Raw genomic sequence first — 20,375 nt, 5'->3', positions numbered from 1 at the left:
GGTGGAACATATGTATTATTTTAATCCACTTCTTAGACATCAGCAGCAATCGATTGTTATCCAAGTAACTACTTAACAATTTGCAAGTAATTTCCTATACTAAACATGCTTTGACATTGGCTACATAAATGCAGCTTTGATTATAGGAACTTATGTGTTTTCTTGCAAAAAAGAAAAGATAAAGATAAAATCTTTCAGATTCCGAATCTGAAGCTTATATCAGTTTTTTTTTTAAAGCCCAAGGTACGTGCTTTCTACACCTGTGCAACAAAGTCATGCAGCGTGCCACACAAAAATGTGCACTAGGTCGCGGTCTATCGCAGGTCCTCTCCGTATGAAAAGGTCCCCCCATATACTAATCCCAGTACTGCCGGCCAGAAAACACCTGCAAAGGGTCTGGGAGTAGTGGCCATCCCTCATCCGAAGCTGGAGAAGCACCAAACGATACTCTGGTTTGCACCTAACTGTCACCCAAGATGTTGGCCAAGAGCCAAATTCGAGGTCTGACCTCTCCCCAAAGGGTTTTCTGGGGGGTGAGAAACCAGATGGCCACATATAACCTACTAGACCTCAGGGAGTTTGCCCGTAAGGGCGCCACAACCCTGAAAATCCTAGTGACAAAAAAAATATGGAAAGTGAACATAATTCGTCCAGAATTATAAAAAATTGCTCTTCTTATGCCAGTCTGTAAAGCCGGGCAAAGAGAGGTGAGTGCGCTTAAATGTGTGAAAACGAAGTGCGTACAAATGTGCAGTCACTCAGTGGTCTCCCATCCCCAGTGAGCTCAGGCACTCCAGGGCATTTCTGCAACTTTAGCTTACAAACATCCTGGCTCATGACTCCAACCCAGAAGCCGAAGGTCACCTACGGGCAATCTTTCAGCCACCGGCATACACCTCCAGTTTAACCTCTGGGTGTTTCTCTGCTCCACCTCAGTGCATTCCAATTGCAATCATGTCTCTGCTGATAACAAACTAACTACTGAAAAGTGATCTCCACAGAACAGGAAGGGTCAGCCTATTATAGGCATAGTGGTTTAGTATTTTTTTAATACAGTTAATGATATAAAAAAAATTGAAAATAACATCAAACATTCTTAAAAATATGGTTAGCATAAAAATATGATTGGATCAATAGGTCATTTTCTGATGACGCATTCCTTTTAAGAATGTGTTACCATGTTTATTACCTTATTTCCTTTCTCTCCAAAAGACCCAGGTAATCCACTACTTCCAGGCCGGCCGGGGTCACCCTAAGATAGAAATAATACAGGTACCGTAATTTATAATGTATTATAAACCTATTCCAGAGCACATAACAATAAAATAACTGTAACATTAAAGAGCTTCACTGGGTTACACATACTGATGACATATCCTCAGGTTGGATCATCAATATCAGATCGGTGGGCGTCTGGCACATGGCACCCCCACGATCAGCTGTTTTGAGCTGGCACTGCACCGGAAACAGTGTATACGATGTATGCTGTGTAGTTTCTGGGGCCTGTGTACTGAAGCTTAACTCCCATTTATTTGAATGGCTCTGAGCTGCAGTAGCCTGGCACAGCCACTACACCGCATATGTCTGCCTCCAGGGCCATACAGTACATTGTATAGTGCCTGGCATCGCGGTAGCATGAGACAGCTGATCAGTGGGGGTACCAAGAGTCACACCGATCTGATACAGACCAATCAGTCATCAATATCTGTAGTACAGAGAACCAATTTAAGTAACACTTTATTTAGATCAGCCTATAATAAAATATGTTTTTACATTCAATATTGGTAGCAATATTTTAACTGCCTCATTAATATATGTGGGCAATCACTGAATTATTATATGGTGAATTTAAAATGTACTAAGATCCTAGAAGACTTTCTAAAATGCCTCAGACCTTCATAACCTGGGCTACTTCCTCTATTTTTATTTCATGTTACTCATTTATAAAGTGCCAACATATTCCATAGCGCAGTACACAGACTGTCAACAGTATGGGGGTCTTTTTTTGGTAGTACGCCACTTTTTGGCGTAATTCTGTCGAAGAATTGTTTAAAAAGAGGTTTTTTTTATGTCCGAATCTGTGCCTTTTCCCTGTTAACGCCACTTTTCTGAGGTGGCGGAAAAAGGGCGTGCTGTGGGCGGGGAAGAGGACAGGCCGGCCAGTCTCATTCATCATTTTTCACACCAGTTTATGGCGTGAAAATGGTCTTAACCTACGCCAGCAAGGGGGCTGGCGTAGTTTAAATCATAAATTTAAATAGTATTGGACCGGCACCCAAACATATGGGTTCACGCAAAGAACCAATAAAGTAGAATAGTGCAATTTATTAAAACATAAAAAAACATAAAAGCATACATACACGTAATGGTGGGATGGCTGAGATAATGGGTGGACTATCTCATGTATCAAGTCCATAAGATGCAGGTTTTTGGAGAAAATGGATAATGTCCAGTACTTATGCAAATAATACCTATTAGGCAAAATCGATAGCAAACAGTCTCATAGTATGATGAGTATGATACTCACTATTTACTGTGCAACTCTGTGGCGTCCCACATGTAAGAGCGCTTACCTCGGTGTCGATTCAATCCAATGCAAACGGCAGAGAGTAGTTGCTTACTGACGTCATAAAATCGGATCTCCGTAAGATCGCTTCAATTATCGCAAGATGAGCTGTTACTTTTTCTTTCGTATAATACAGACTCTTCAATCGCGGCTAAAAATCGCAGTGAAGCTTCGATCTTGTGATCATAGATTGCTATCAGTAGCCAGCCGTTAATAAAGTCGACCACCAGTTGGTTCAGAAAATAATTTCCTTGGTATTTTTCAATATTGCATGGCCATGCTTAAAATTTCGGACTATTTATGAATATCCCATCGATCCCAGACACGTTTTCGAAAAAGATCCCTATTTCTTCCTCAGTGAGGAATCTATTTCGAAACGCGTCTGCGATCGATGGGATATTCATAAAGAGTCCGACATGTTGCACAGTAAATAGTGAGTATCATACTCATCATACTATGAGACTGTTTGCTACCGATTTTGCCTAATAGGTATTATTTGCATAAGTACTGGACATTATCCATTTTCTCCAAAAACCTGCATCTTATGGACTTGATACATGAGATAGTCCACCCATTATCTCATCCATCCCACCATTACGTGTATGTATGCTTTTATGTTTTTAATGTTTTCATAAATTGCAGTATTCTACCTTATTGGTTCTTTGCGTGAACCCATATGTTTGAGTGCCGGTCCAATACTATTTAAATTTACTGTCTTTGAAGGCGTGATTTATTTTTGGACATTGGCACCTGTCCGTGTATATAGAGAGTGAGCTGTCCCATTACTATTCATGTAGTTTAAATCATGTTGCACGGCCGGCTGCACCACGCGCCAAAGTTATGTAGAGACTATTTTTGGCGCATCCCGTACCAGCATAGGGGGTTAACACTGGCGTCTAAATCACTAGTCTTAGGCTACTTTCACACTAGCGTTCGGGTGTCCGCTTGTGAGCTCCGTTTGAAGGGGCTCACAAGCGGCCCCAAACGGATCCGTACTGCCCTTATGCATTCTGAGTGGACGCGGATCCGCTCAGAATGCATCAGTCTGGCAGCGTTCAGCCTCCGCTCCGCTCAGCAAGCGGACACCTGAACGCTGCTTGCCTGGCCGTGCGGAGGCAAGCGGATCCGTCCAGACTTACAATGTAAGTCAATGGGGACGGATCCGTTTAAATATGACACAATATGGCTCAATTTTCAAATGGATCCGTCCCCCATTGACTTTCAATGTAAAGTCTGGACGGATCTGTCTGAGGCTACTTTGACACTTAGAATTTTTTTTACAATATAATGCAGACGGATCCGCTCTGAACGCAAGTGTGAAAGTAGCCTTAATAAATGACCCTGTATGTTTTGAAATGTGGGAGGAAACTGCAGTACTATGCTATATTAGACAGAGTACTACATTAAACCTAGCCCGTACTTTAATTCCACGGTCTCCATCTTCTCCTCTGTCTCCTGCATCTCCTGGATAGCCTTCAGGACCCTGAAAAAGAAGTTACACATATTCCACGGAAAATTACAATGATGCCATAAATAAAAAAATAAGTTGTTATATATTAAAATGTATTAAAGACAATTATATATATATATATATATATATATATAAAAAGTCAAAATATTGTTAATGATAAATGTATTATGTCAATCACAGGTCATCTACTAAATGAAGACTTGAAAGTTAGAAGTGATGGATGACTTTGCAAAATTCAGGTATTAATTCCTTGTCCAGCAATTGACTGTACAGTGCATTACAATCCCTGGTAATAATAGCAGGGATATTGAGGGCTGGCATTTAATGCAATATTCATCTATAGAGTATTATATGCATTTCTTATGTAGGCACGGTACCTGTTTGCACTACTTATCTGGACACTCGTTGCACTACTTATGTGGGCATTGCTTGCTGCTATTTATCTGGGCACTATAAGCATTATTTATTTGTTTAATCCATGTATTTGGGCACATTTATTTATCTGTGCTCTTTCTTTAAGACACTATTTAACAGGATACCATATGACCATATTCAACTTGTACTATATTACACGGCCCAAGTGATGACAATCCGTGGTATGGTAGTCAACTGGATACTGTATAACTTACTCATCTGGGCTCTGTATGGCCTGGATGCTTCACGGCTGTATTCTTCAATCGATACTAATCCGTGACCATTGTGGGATTACACATTTGGGCACTATGTGGCATTATCATTGCAAGGTATGTACTGCTTATGAGACTGTGTGTACTATTGTTTTGGGCAATAAATAGGCTACATTATTTGTCTAGGTATAGCATTATCAGATGTAAAGTATAGCCCTATTTTTTTTTTTAGAACTGTATGACACCATTCATTCGGGCACTATATGATGCCACTCATCTAGGCACTGAGTGGTGCTTTTCATCTAGGCACTGTATGTATGACACTTTTCAGCAGGAAACTGCGTGCACCATGTTGTCAGTCATGTGGGCACCTTATAATCATGGGCATAGATATGCCCATAGCAGCCATAGCACTTGCTATGGGGCACAGAGGTTGGAGGGAATAACAATATGGTGGCTTTTTTCTATAATATTGGTTTTCTGATATTTGGTGCTATTATACATATCTTTAATATTTGATACTTATACTCCTGTTGGCATTTTCTTACTATAGTTGGTGGGGTCACAACTTAATTTGCTATGGGGGACCTATGAATTATAGTTATGCCCCTGCTTATGACCCTTTTCGGCAGAACACTGTGTTCGCCTTTCCTCTGTGAATTGTTTGTATGATAGCTCTATGCAGGTTACTATCCAGCTGGGTAATGAGACAGATCAGCTGGACACTGCATGAACTTATCTGGATGCTGTTTAAATTACATATCTGGACGCTGTTTACTGCTAATTACATGGGCACTTTATGTATCAATTACCCGGAGACGCTATATGCACTATTCATTTGAGAAATATGTGACTATTCATCTGAGATTTGTATTATACTTTACACTAAAACATTGCATTCACAATTCACCTAGGCAATGTGTGACGCTAATTATCCTGGCACTGTATGGCATTATGTTTGCACTGTCTGACACTAGTGTTGGGCGCGGATATTCGAATTGCGAATATTAATCGCAAATATCGGCACTTCGAGAATTTGTGAATATTTAGAATATAGTGATATATATTCGTAATTTTGAATATTCTAGATTTTTTTTCATCAGTAACCTCCCTTCTTGCTAGAGGGCCAATGAGAAGGCTGCAATGTCTTTGTCTGAGCTTAGCAACATCCCTAGCAACCAATAGGAAAGTTGCCTGCCCCTTACTATATAAGAACCTCCCCAGCAGCCCTTGTATGCAGTATCTTGCAGATCTGAGAGAGACAGCAGTGTCATTGCTGTGCTCTCTGCTTTCCTGTGTCATTACATTAGATAGTTACATAGCTTATATATATAATACAGATAGTGGGAGATAGGTTAGATAGTGATATAGTTCTGCTGTCCATACATACATGCTACATACATAGTACTCTGATGTCACAACAATACTTAGTGCACCAATCACTAATAAGTAGTCAGACCTGTTAAAATGTAAAGTTGTACGTATTGCGCCAAAATATGTGCCTCATTAGTGCCGATTTCGCAATTGCGAATATATTGGAGCACTCTATCTCCATATAAAGCTATTGTAATGTTCTGCCGTGCCAACCATTTTCTCCAGTCTCAGGAAACTTCTAGCAGCTTGAAAAATGTAGCTATAGTGACCCACGCCTGTATTGCGCTCACATTACGCGCATAGTTCATTGCCAATTTCGCAATCAAGACCATATTTGCGAATTCTCTAATTTTTCGAATATATGACAAATATTCTACCAAATATTCGCGAAATATCATAAATTTGAATATTGCCCCTGCCACTCATCACTATCTGACACAACATATTTGGAAACCATACAACTCTAGGCACTCGTATATCATGCAATTTATCTGGGCACTGTATGTACGTAAGCTGCAAGCTATCTACATGGGCACTATATGCGTCTATAAATCTTTCACTATTGTTAGCACTATTCTTTTGGGCAGGTTCTGCAAAAGGTTTATAGGCACTGAAGGTATTATTTATCTAAATACTAGAACCATTATTTTTCTGGGCACTGTGTGATACTATATGCTCACTGTATGCACTATTTTTGGCGTACTTAAACGCAAAATTCATCAGTGTACTAGATATACTTTTCATATGGGAATTGGGCGCCTTGTACTGGGACTATATGAACTGTATGAACTACTCATCTGGGAACTGTATGATATAATCATATGTGCCTCCTCTACAAGATCATCAGTCCTACATTATCTCTTCTTTAAAAACACAATCAGCAGAAGCACATGGAAACCTTACCTTATCTCCAGGATCTCCTTTACATCCAGGAGCACCAATCCGACCTGTCTTGCCCTAGAGATAGAGACAGAGAGTCAGTGTCTATCATCCTATTATTATTCATTCTTATTTTTTTCAATTTATGATATTAATATATATATATATATATATATATATAGTCTATAGGTATGCATAGATCTATACAGCAAAGGTTGTGTTTAGGGTATTCTAAGTGGAGTAAAAAACTGGAATACAAACCTGTGCAGAAACACTGAAATATTAAAGAATTGCTTAATCGGAAAGGGCTAGTGGGCCTGCATCCAACCCGTATGGCTACGACCACACGGTCAGGTTTCTGCATGAATTTTTTGGAGCCAAAATGAATATTGTGGATCTTAAAAGGAGAGAAAATATAAAAGGACATATATGATGTCTCCTCTTTTTTAAATTCACTCACGATTTTGGCTTTCAAAACTGCATGCAGAACCTTACCAAGTAGACGTACCCTAAAAGTTGGATTAGATAACTAACACTGGTAGGGATGTCTAGCAGAAATGACAGGGCTCACACACAAGGAGTTTACATGATTTACAAATTTGGGATTGGCTATTGAACAACAAGTTTTAATTGTAGCCAGATAAAATGATTGGACAACTACATCTCTAGTGCCAAAAACACTAGTGTTTGCTGAACTAATACCATAATTCTAGTGTAGATTCTGACCGCAATATCAACAAGATAGCCCTGCAATAAAGAGCTGAAATCTGGAAATAATTGCATGGTCTTTTTTTGCAAAATTGTTTAATATTCTATTCTGGTATCTCATAGTTAAATCTGCTTATTGGAAAGCTTAGTGACAACCAATATGGCTGATATTACAGCTTCCACTTGGCCTGTCATTCAGCTTTTCTAAAGTCACCAAAATATATATTAATAGATATCCAGTGATAAATCCTCTGTTCTAGTGCTGTTGCCTAAGAATTGCCTTAAAGGGGTTGTCTAAATCAATAACCCCATGGGAACGGCTTCCTGGTCCTTTGGGAACCAGAAGTGATCTGGAAATGATCAGTGTTGGGATTATGGCCAGATGAGTGGATTTTTTATATTCAAGGGGACGGGAAGAGGGAGGCACACAGGGGGCGCTGGGGTTGTTGGTTTCAAGACCTGACACAGGGAAATATGGGTAATAATCCTGGTGAGTGCTGTCATATGTCAGGTTGATTGTCAGCAAAAGTTCTCAGCAAAAAATATAACAGGATGTCTAGAATAACTTGGGAAATGGTCTTTGAAGGGGTCTTCAAACTATAGCTATTTATGCCATGCTCAGTGGTTTGGTAACTCCCATAGACCACATATGTGGCCAACTTTTCATTCATTGTTCACCTGGCTTTGACTGCTGGCACTAGCCTAACAAAAGGGAATGGATCCCTATTCTCTCAACTGGAGGAGGTCCCTGCCTATGAGACACATATAGCATAAATCGTGGATATGCCATTAATGTCTATAGTGGCAGAACCTCTTTAATGTGATATTCATTTCTCTTAAAGGGGTTATCTGTGATTGATGTAAACAAATAAATAAAATCAGACATCATTTATAGTACATGACAATCTCTTTCTAAAGCTAAAGCTAGCCCTGTTCCTCACATGGATCTAGAGGTCTCATGCATTGCTTTAAATGCTCTGCTAGATTCTCTTCAGACTGGCTGCTCAGGGGCAGTGTCTTTTCTAAGGGGGAGTGGCCTTCACCGGGGAATACCCTAACTCAGGGAGTGTGTCCTTTCTCAGTGGGTATGCACTTTATCGCAGCTATCTCCCTGTAAGTGTCACAGCTTCTAACAGTAGATATGGCTGGTGGCAATTGAAGGATGGAACTGACCATGTATGACCACCTCAACAGGTGGACATGCACATTACTATACAGATTAAACACCAAAGGGAGCCATTATAATGAAGTAAAGAGAACATCTGACAACTGCAGCATCTTTAACAGAAAGTAAATTACAAAAGTAACACTTTGGTGTAAAATTGGTCTGTAAATTTTTCTTAATCTTTTAAGCCTTTCATGCAGCAATACACTACATGTTCAAAGAGTTTATACAGATCTATTCCTTGGTTTCTCTTCGAGCCTATGAAGTGTTGCCAGTCTAACAATTCACATACAGTATCAATTTAGCACAGTGTTTTCTCCGTACCTTCTGCCCATCTGTACCATTTCTTCCATAAATCCCGGGTATGCCCTGGCATGAAAAGAAATACAGTAATTAGTCTACAATCCACTCCATGTTTTAAAATATGCATATATAAATTTTCCAAATCCAACTTACCTTCCTTCCATCTGCACCAAAATCTCCCTGGCGAAAGAAAAGCAACATGTTTAGTGGAGAAGAAATAGTGATGACAAATCAAACATGACCTGCCATAGATCGAGGGGTTACCTTTTCTCCTTTAGCACCAGGAACACCCTAAAACACAAGAGAGGAAGAGGTTAAATGAACAATCACTTGAAAGACATGGCTAGAAACAAGTTTTTGGCTATGTGTACCATACTTCTGAAAATGACCACATACCTTGGGTCCAGGATATCCAATTGGTCCCTCAATTCCAGGATCTCCCTAAAAGTAGAAGATAACAATGTGAGCTCTTCGGCACGAAATGACACAGAGGTGGAATGATTTACAAAGCAACACCTCTCACCTGCCGTCCTTTCAGACCAAGATCTCCAGGTTCACCAGCATTACCTTTGGCACCCTGAAAGAGAGCAGAATAAAATCAGATTAAAGCATTTTTCAGTCAAGAACAACCAAACATCTTCTCTTAAGGGGGGTTCACACCAGTGTTTGGGACTCCGTTATGGCTTTCCGTTATAACATGCTTATAACGGAAAATAACGGAATCCATAAGACGGAAGGACGGTTCCGTTCTTCTGCCCATAGACTTGTATTATAATGGAATGCAAAACAGCAGCCTTAAAAAGGCATTCCGTTTGCTCTCTGTCCTAATAGAAGTCTATGGGAATCAAAACGGATCCACCTAGTCCCATTATGCAAGACGGAAAACAAAGTCCTGCCGACAGGACTTTGTTTTTCGTCTTGCATAACGGGACCTAGACATATCCGTTATGCTTTCCCATAGACTTCTATTAGGACAGAAAGCAAACAGAATGCCTTTTAAAGGCTTCCGTTTTGCATTCTGTCTGGGCATTCCGTTATTTTCCATTATAATCATGTTATAGCGGAAAGCCATAACGGAATCCCCAACGCTAGTGTGAACCCACCCTTAGTTTCATGTTACCGGTTGTATTAAATTTGTATTCAATGATTTTCACTTTTCAGAGACTAAAATTGTATGTAGGTTTTGTATCGTGTCCTTACCTAATGAAGATATTATTTTTGTCACTATTCACATCAGTCATTTTTTTTTTATTCTTAAGACTTGGTTTAATTATTTTATATAGTCCCCATCTATACTTGCCTTTGCATCATATAACAGTCATTGTTTTGCTCCTCTTGTGAAACTCTGCCCCAGATTTACTAATGTGCCTGTGCATAGAAAGTGTCTAAAACGTGGCACAATTTGGCACAACTGGGGTTTCTACAGCTTTTTACAACTTGCTCAAAAAGGGGACAGACTTAGCGGGAAGGGAAGCGTCTTCAAGTTAAAAGGGGCTTGGCCCATAATGGCAGGTTTTGAGCCAAAATTGTACCACAAGACGAAAGTGTCTATCTTTGCACCACATATATCATCCAACCTAAGTCCCTGTGATAGTTCTGGTGAAGGTCTAGACAGCCATCTATAGGATTAGTAAATCTGACCCTATGTGTTCTCATCACAAAGAACATGTGCAAAATTAGAGAGTATTCTGGCATTATATTACTGAAAAAATGAGAGTCATGTTGCATATACTGTAGCTATCATGTTGTGAAAGGAAAATATAACCAGCGTTAAGGATGTGTCTGTTGAACGGTGGGTTATATGCAGGTAGTGGTGGCATCAGGGCAGCATAAGTTATTAATACAGCCCTGTATATGACAAGGTTAAGTAATTTTCACTTACCTTCTGTCCTCTCTGACCATGCAGACCAGGAGGTCCCGAAATCGCCAGGCAGCTCAATCTGTAGCACTGCAAGATATCAAACATTATATACGGTAAAGAGGCGAATGCTGGTTAAACATACTTATAAAGATTAGTATGATAGCATTACAGTTCTGCTTCTCACTTAAATACAAATACAGGGGGACATTTATCAAATATGTTATGCCAGTTTCGTAGCGTAAAAATGTTGGAACTAATGTTACTTGCAACCTTTTGGCAAAAGTCGTGAAATACGCGGCTTTTTGTGAGCTGCGACTTCTCACTCCACTTTCAGAGGTGGAGTGAAAGGTTCACATCACCTCCTATTCTTTGGTTAAATTTGATGGACAACTCCTTTAAGTTGGTCAGGTACTGCCAGTAGATCACTTTTAAGGGCTGTTTCACACGAGTGGATGCCATGCGTGACATCCGCTGCGTGAATGAGAGACAAGACCCGCTGCGGACTGCAGAGGCACGGAGCATTAACATGATTAATAATGCTCCGTGCCTCTCTGTGATCTTTTTACTGCAAAATAACAGTGAGATAAACAGCCCTAAGTCATATTTATGACTTTTAAAATCTCCACGTCGGGTAACCCCCAGGTATACTTTCACTGAAACAGGCGCAACAACATTACACTTGCGCCTAATTTATAAAAAAAAAAACATTTGCAACGTTCATAAATTTGGTGAAAGTTACTAATGCAAATCCTAAAACTAACTCCAAATACACTTATGATGGTAAATTTCCCTCACAGTTCATTCCATCTTAAGCCTCATGCAGACGTCCGTGGAATATGGTCTGTGAGATACCAAACTGGCATTGCATAGGCGCACAGCACCATAGCAACCAATGACGCCGTGCGCTTCTGCAATGCCAGTCCGGTATCTCACGGACCGTGTTCCACGGACGTCTGCATGAGGCTTTATTCTCACTGCTATATATCAATAGGTTAAGCATCTTATGCTAAATCTTAACATGTATCACTATTTAAGGTATGTTAGTGGTTCTTTCCCTTTTAGTTCCTTGTAACATGCTTGGTTACTGGTAGACAGGACTTTCACCCAAGGTCCACCCTGGGTCCAGCATAACGGAAAGCTTATATGCTTATAATGGAACCTACAGACGTGGACAAAATTGTTGGTACCCTTTGGTCAATGAAAGAAAAAGTCACAATGGTCACAGAAATAACTTTAATCTGACAAAAGTAATAATAAATTAAAATTCTATAAATGTTAACCAATGAAAGTCAGACATTGTTTTTCAACCATGCTTCAACAGAATTATGTAAAAAAATAAACTCATGAAACAGGCATGGACAAAAATGATGGTACCCCTAGAAAACACAGAACATAATGTGACCAAAGGGACATGTTAATTCAAGGTGTGTCCACTAATTAGCATCACAGGTGTCTACAACCTTGTAATCAGCCATTGGGCCTATATATATGGCTCCAGGTAATCACTGTGTTGTTTGGTGATATGGTGTGTACCACACTCGACATGGACCAGAGGAAGCAAAGGAAAGAGCTGTCTCAAGAGATCAGAAAGAAAATTATAGACAAGCATGTTAAAGGTAAAGGCTATAAGACCATCTCCAAGCAACTAGATGTTCCTGTGAGTACAGTTGCACATATTATTCATAAGTTTAAGATCCATGGGACTGTAGCCAACCTCCCTGGACGTGGCCGCAGGAGGAAAATTGATGACAAATCTAAGAGACGGATAATCCGAATGGTAACAAAAGAGCCTAGAAAGACTTCTAAAGAGATTCAAGGTGAACTTCATGCTCAAGGAACATCAGTGTCAGATCGCACCATCCGTCGTTGTTTGAGCCAAAGTGGACTACATGGGAGACGACCAAGGAGGACACCATTGTTGAAAACGAATCATAAAAAAGCAAGACTGGAATATGCCAAACTACATGTTGACAAGCCACAAAGCTTCTGGGAGAATGTCCTGTGGACAGATGAGACAAAAATCGAAGTTTTTGCCAAGGCACATCAGCTGTATGTTCACAGACGAAAAAATGAAGCATATCAAGAAAAGAACACTGTCCCTACTGTGAAACATGGAGGAGGCTCTGTTATGTTCTGGGGCTGCTTTGCTGCGTCTGGCACAGGGTGTCTTGAATCTGTGCAGGGTACAATGAAATCTCAAGACTATCAAGGAATTCTAGAGAGAAATGTACTAGCCAGTGTCAGAAAGCTTGGTCTCAGTCGCAGGTCATGGGTCTTGCAACAGGACAATGACCCAAAACACACCGCTAAAAACACCCAAGAATGGCTAAGAGGAAAAAATTGGACTATTCTAAAGTGGCCTTCTATGAGCCCTGACCTCAATCCTATTGAGCATCTTTGGAAGGAGCTGAAACATGCAGTCTGGAAAAGGCACCCTTCAAACCGGACACAACTGGAGCAGTTTGCTCATGAGGAGTGGGCCAAAATACCTGCTGAGAGGTGCAGATGTCTCATTGACAGTTACAGGAAGCGTTTGATTGCAGTGATTGCCTCAAAAGGTTGCGCAACAAAATATTAAGTTAGGGGTACCATCATTTTTGTCCATGCCTGTTTCATGAGTTTATTTTTTTACATAATTCTGTTGAAGCATGGTTGAAAAACAATGTCTGACTTTCATTGGTTAACATTTATAGAATTTTAATTTATTATTACTTTTGTCAGATTAAAGTTATTTCTGTGACCATTGTGACTTTTTCTTTCATTGACCAAAGGGTACCAACAATTTTGTCCACGTCTGTATAAGGGAATACCCTAACGCAAGTGTGGAACCGCCCTAAGATGTGTCTTGATACCACTACCGCTCTTTGTATCATATGGGTGTCGGACAGATGCCATGTTGGTTAGTTTGGTGACTGTATATATATATATATATAAAAAATCTTATTATCGTTTAGTAAACTCTTTACACACCTAAGTCTCATTAAGTCAAATTTTTCCTGAATCCTATCTAAATCTATCTATCTAAATCTATCTATTTACAATAAAGATGTATTTAACTTGTGTTGGGACCAGCGTCATGTCATAATGAATATTATACTCTAATGAAAGACACACCAAAATGATACAAAAACAGAGTTTACATACCTCTCCATAAGCCTCGTGTTTCTGCAGAGAAAAACAAATGGAATTGTAATTAGACTATTTATGATTGAGAAATGAACAGATATATAGATATTAAGTAGATAAATATAATAGCCATAAACAAATACAATGTACTGTACACAGGAGCATATTAGGATGTATAACATTTAAGGCTCTGAAACCCTTCTTGTAAAATGCACGTCCTATCTGCATCACCATCTGCAACACTTCAGATAACGATGTTGAAATAAACACCTACATATAAGTAGGATCCTCTGGTGTCTATTCATATAACCACATCCATCTCACATGGGATAAGTTGGGGCTGACCTATGTTTATCTATCACTGCCCACTTGTGGCATTATGGTTTGGTTTTCCTTCATTTGTCTGTATAATGCCCAAAGGCTTCCATCAAGAGAAACAGCGCATGTGATGTCATTTCCCCAAAGTAAGCATCCACTTGTGACCTTGGTAAGAGTTATGGTGGCCTCTCATTCAGATGTTTCCATGACCTCTATTAATTTTACTATAAAGAGTCCACACTTGAGACACATGTGAGGCCAATATTCCAGACTGATAGTTGTCTCTAGTCAAGAGGATCCCAGCAGCTGGACCTTCCCTGATTCGATTTTTATGATACCGTATGTCTAGTGTATACAGTATGTCTAGCTCACTCACAATTCAGCTTTGACTGCAGTTTCCAACTTTACTAGGTGTCAAATGCAAACCGGGTTAGAATTTAAAAATGAGAAAAGGACCAAAATACTTCTGGTAAAAAAAAATGTACTCATGACCACCACAGTTTCAGGACTGCCATAAAAATTTCCAGATCCCAGATTCCTGGGAAGCTGAAATAGGATTTAAAGGGGTGGCCCCACCACAACTTTAGTTACACGTAGAGACGAGCATTGTGCTTTGCAGTAAAGTAGAGATGAATGGGGTAGCAGCGTGTGCTTCACCATTGCTCCATTCATTTGGTGGACTGAGGGACCGCTGTTCCTAGATCGGTGCAGGTGAAAGTGGTTAGATCACCACCAGTCAGGCACCTAACACCTATCCAGTGGTGAGACACCTTCTTTAAACAAATTAGAGTCTGACAACAATAAAATAATTGATAAAAATGTATGACTTAATTATTTGGTGCTCAGTTTTTCTAAACCAACACTTAGTCTTTTGACTACCATGTAATAACAATGGCAACATATGCCATAGGAGTGTTGAGGTGGAACTGTAGGGTAGAATTGGATGTGTGGGGCCTGGGAAGTGACCGAGCCATTTCAGAATTATACTGAATGAGATAATTAGTTCAGTTATACGGCAACATCCAAATTTAGTGGGAGATTAGAAGGAGTGAAGTCCTCAGAACACAGGAATGAAGTTGCCAACTTAAAGTCAGTTCAGGTTGAGAGACAGTTGGGCTTGTGAGGCAACCTGGTCAACTGAGCAGAACTGTGGACAGTAGGCTACATTATTCTTCTTTACTGTGCTTGTTCAGTGAAACTTTGTAATTATTAAGGCTACTTTCACATCTGCGCTTTCCCTTTCCGCTACTGAGATACGTCATAGGAAAACACTTCAGTTTTGTCCCCATTTATTGTCAATGGGGACAAAACTGAAGGGAACGGAGTGCACCAGAATGCATTCCATTCTGTTTCATTACGTTCCTGTGACGCACACAAAAGCGCTGCAAGCAGCGATTTTGTGTGCGTCCTGGGATGCGGAGCAAGACTGATCCGTCATGACTCACAATGAAAGAGAATGAAGACGGATCCGTTTTCTCTGACACAAAAGAAAACGGATACGTCCCCCATTGACTTACAATGGTTTTAGAGACGGATCCGTCATGGCTCTTTTAAAGATAATACAACCGGATCCATTCTTAACGGATGCAGACGGTTGTATGATCATGATGGAAGCATTTTTTCTGATCCATGATGGAGCCAGCAAAAACGCAGATGTAAAAAAGTAGCCTAAGTTGTAGCGTCCCTTATTTGAATTTCTTAGCATCTTGTATTTTAAGCATCCGTTATGCTCAGGTATGCCCATTTTGCATTCGTTTTAGCCATTTTTACCTGAGATCTGTTATTTTAGACAGGAAAAAAAAAAAACTTAATGTAGGACATTTTCTTCTGTCTAAAATAACGGCCCTCAGGCAGAAATGGCTGAAACAGATGCTAAATCTGCATAACTGAGCATAATGGATGCTTAACATACAGGATCTGTTTTTTGTTGTTTCCTGTTCCTCTGACAGATCAGATGAAGGGAATATGAAACGGTGATGTAAACCAATAAGATTTTGTGCTACTATATTTTCCGTTGCATTAAGTTGAGTTGCTGGCATGTAAAGGGTGCACTACCCAACAAAGTTGACATCTAAATTCCAGGCACAACATGAATTTACACATAAACAATTAGTAATTAATTCAGCAATGCAAGTCTTCAGATATCCTAAATATTACATTTCAATACCCTTGAAACATTCTTCCTTTTCTATCCACTTACCATAACTTGAATGATTTTATCGATGGTTCTCTGATCAATCTCGGTTTGGTCATCAGGTCTGGTCACTGAGTAAGCATTCCTGAAGAGCTCATGTGGCATGTTAGCAATCTCACGAAGGCCAGATTCATAAACATCGCGACTGGCAGCTACTGAGAAAAGCTTGATACCGGCGAGCTGTGCTCTGTCTGCCTGTGTCTTCACTCCTCCACATGGATTACCAGTTACATGGCCATCAGTGATCACCACAGCGAAATTCACAGGTTCACGTCCTCCTTGCCCAACCTGGTTCTGCATCTGCGCCTTTATCTGAGCGGTCATGTTAGAGATGGCGCAGTCTGTAAAGGTGCCTCGGCCAATGTACTGGACTCCTCGTAGTTTCGAAATGTATTCATTCTTGTCAGTGGTGAGCTGGCTGAAGATCTGGACTTCATCTGAGTAATGTAGACCTCCATATTGCCAGTTCATATAGACCTGATCTAGGTAGGCCTCATTCTCTAGCTTTGCCAGGAAAGCAGGAATAAATCTCTTCATGTGATCCAACAAGCTCTGGATGGGAGCGGTCTGAAGGATTATACTCTCAGATGTGTCAATGATGAAGTACACATTGATGGGACATTTGGCCTTGTCTAGAAAAAATGTTCACAGAAAATGTCAAGAGGAGTAGTGCGTAAAGTCCTCGAGTTTTCTCCTTTTTTGAACATACTGTAAATCCCACACTAGCCCAAAAATTGGTAGAGGCAACATATATGGGAGATTTATCAAAGTGATGCAAAGGAAAACAGGCAACCAATCAGATTCCACCTTTTATTTCAGAGCTCCTTTGGGAAATGAAAGGATCAATCTGATTGGATAGTATGGGCAACTAAGCCAGTTTTATTTTGCTAGTTTTGATAAATCTCCACGAAAATATTATTCAAATAAATTTAAAGGCCCTGATTAATCAAGGCTGGTGTGTGCTATTCCTGTCTCGATAGGGTCTGCGTCACAGGGGCAGATATTTATGACAATTGCCTCCTCTGGCAGTCCATGCAAAAAAAAAGAAATCTACAACAGCTCATGACTGAAATCTCTGGCAGCTATTATTAAAGGGGTTGTCTCACTTCAGCAAATGGCATTGATCATGTAGAGAAAATTAATACAAGGCACTTACTAATGTATTGTGATTGTCCATATTGCCGCCTTTGCTGGCTGGACTCAGTTTGCCATCACATTATACAATGCTCCTTTCCATGGTTAAGACCACCTTGCAATCCAGCAGTGGTGGCCGTGCTTGCACACTATAGGAAAAAGCATTAGCCAGTGGCGTACCTACAATATAGGCAGACCACGCAGCTGCTATGGGGCCCGTGAGGAAGGGGGGCCCGCAGTGAAGGAGAGTCCCCGCCCTCATCTATCTTCCTAACTGTCTCCCATCTGCTAGCCCCGCCTCCCGCCTGCTAGCCCCGCCTCCCGCCTGATTCCTCTGGATTGCCACAACCCCACCAGTATTGAAGTAAGTGACGACTTGTAGGTGAGGACAGTGCAGAGGTGTATGTGGGGGGGGTCACTCAGCTTTCCCAGGCTATTCCTCTGCACATATGCCCTTCAGAACAGGAGGAAAGCTGGGTGCTATTATGTAATGTCACTCAGCTTTCCTGATGTCCTGCATGGCACAAGTGCAGAGGCATGAGAAGATATGAGGGGTAGGTGGGAGTTGTGTCACTCAGCTTTCTCAGACTATTCTCATGTCTCTCCACATGTGCCATGCAGGGCAGCAGAAAAGCTGGGTGCTATTACATCATGTGATGTCACTCAGATTTCCTGCTATCCTGCAAGGCATAAATGCAGATAATAAGAACATGGAAAGGCAGGGAGGAGGGGGTCACTCAGCTTTCCCAGAGACTCATGTCTCTGCACATGTGTCATGCAGGATAGCGAGTAATGTCAGTGTCTCCCAGCTGTCCTGCATGACACAGAAGATGGTGGAAGGGGGGCACTCACTTCCTCACGTCTCTGCGCATGTGCAATGCTGGACAGCAGGAAAGTTGGGTGGTATCACATCATGTTATGCCCCAGATTCTTGTCAATATATGCTGAACACCGCCGGGACCTACCAGATCCCATTCTCTATAATGGGTCTGTTGGGTTCCGGCATGAGTACTGCCATTTTGTAGAACAAAATACTTCTGCATGAGGTGGGGCAGGGGAGAAGTTAGGGAGGGTAGTGGGAGGAGCCAGGGCGCATAGTAGGAGGGACTAGGAACGGGCATGGGGGCCCAATTTAAATTCTTGCTATGGGGCCCAATGATTTCTGTGTACGCCCATGGCATTAGCCTATGTGTGCTTCTACGTTCCTGGCCACTAGAAAGGACAGAGCTTTTTCCTATATTGTGCAAGCATGACCATCGCTGTTGGATTGCAAGGTGGTCGTAAAGATGGAAACAAGCAGGGTATAATGTGATGGAAAAAATGAGTCAAGCCAGCAACGGAGGCAATATGGACAATCACAATACATTAGTAAGAGCCTTGTATTATCTTTCTCTACATGATCAATGCCATTTGCTGAAGTGAGACAGACCCTTTAATCAATCACAAATGAGCCACAGAATAGAGATGTTAGAAATCAACATCTGGTGGACTCAAGCCTTCCATGTAGTCCATGTACAGCCATTAATGTCTGCCATTTAATTGTCTATTTATCCAGCAGTAGGAATTGCAATGCAGTATTACAATATGACATTATCAAGGCCAACATGGCAAAAAGAGTGCTGGAAATCAGTTAATGGAAGAAATATCTTCAATAATGTTAGCAGGCAGTGGCGGATTACAATAGGGACGTTCGGGTCGGCAGCCCCGGGCCCAGCACCGCTGGGGGGCCCAACGCTGACCCGAACGCCCACATACTGCGGCGGGGCACGAGAGCGCATAGCTCCCTGTCCCGTCGCCGATCACCGGCATTCACCGCATAGGCCTCAGGCCTTGTAGGCCTGAGGCCTATGCGGTAGTGAAATCCCAGCGCAGGCGTGCGTGATGACGTCATCGCGCGCCTGTGCCGGGACGCAGCACTGTGACGCGCCTGACTCATCCCGCCCGCCTTCCTCTGCGAGCAAGCGCCTGGCCCTGGACATAGGTGAGTATTTATTTTTTCATTTTTTGTTCATTTTTTATTTTTTTATTTCATTTGCCTACTTGGGGGGGGGGGGGGGACACAGGAGGACCTATTAGGGAAGATAAATCGATTACATGGGGGGGAATGTGGGGGCTGTATGGGGCCAAATTATTATGGGAGGGAATACTATGTGGGGCAAATTACTAGATGGGGCAGTGTGGGGGCAAATTATTATGAGGGAATACTATGTGGGGGCAAATTATTATGAGAGGGACTACTATGTGGGGGCAAATTACTAGATGGGGCAGTGTGGGGGAAACTATTGTGTGGGGGCAAATTGCTGTGTGGGGGCAAATTATTATGGGAGGGACTACTATGTGGGGGCAAATTTCTATCTGGGGGTAGTGTGGGGGAAACTATTGTGTGGGGGTAATTGCTATGTGGGGGCAAATTACTATGTGGGAGAAACTATTGTGTGGAGGCAGTGTGGGGTAATTGCTATGTGAGGACAGTGTGGGGTAATTTCTATGTGAGGACAGTGTGGGGTAATTTCTATGTGGGGACAGTGTGGGGTAATTGCTATGTGGGGGCAAATTACTATGTGGGCTCAAATTACTATGTGGGGGCAGTGTGGGGAAAACTATTGTGTGGGGACAAATTACTATGTGGGGGCAAATTATTATGAGAGGG

General features: G+C 41.3%; 1 protein-coding gene across 1 annotated transcript in view; it reads right to left on the bottom strand.

Annotated features, from left to right (window-relative positions):
* The window catches only part of COL6A2 (collagen type VI alpha 2 chain), a 41,335-nt gene that overhangs the window by 15,397 nt on the left and 5,563 nt on the right, over window positions 1–20,375 (bottom strand). The window contains exons 3-13 of the mRNA XM_044304091.1: window positions 16,598–17,223; window positions 14,098–14,118; window positions 10,975–11,040; window positions 9,616–9,669; window positions 9,489–9,533; window positions 9,357–9,383; window positions 9,246–9,272; window positions 9,114–9,158; window positions 6,941–6,994; window positions 3,987–4,049; window positions 1,190–1,252 (exon numbers count right to left, since the gene is read on the bottom strand). Of these exons, the coding sequence (XP_044160026.1) occupies window positions 1,190–1,252; window positions 3,987–4,049; window positions 6,941–6,994; window positions 9,114–9,158; window positions 9,246–9,272; window positions 9,357–9,383; window positions 9,489–9,533; window positions 9,616–9,669; window positions 10,975–11,040; window positions 14,098–14,118; window positions 16,598–17,223 (1,091 nt within the window). The remainder of the gene's footprint in view (window positions 1–1,189; window positions 1,253–3,986; window positions 4,050–6,940; window positions 6,995–9,113; window positions 9,159–9,245; window positions 9,273–9,356; window positions 9,384–9,488; window positions 9,534–9,615; window positions 9,670–10,974; window positions 11,041–14,097; window positions 14,119–16,597; window positions 17,224–20,375) is intronic.

Source organism: Bufo gargarizans, chromosome 8 (assembly GCF_014858855.1).
Source record: "Bufo gargarizans isolate SCDJY-AF-19 chromosome 8, ASM1485885v1, whole genome shotgun sequence".
Lineage (NCBI taxonomy): Eukaryota > Metazoa > Chordata > Amphibia > Anura > Bufonidae > Bufo > Bufo gargarizans.
Note: the sequence above shows the minus strand (reverse complement) of the source record. Positions and strands in the feature narration are given on the sequence as shown.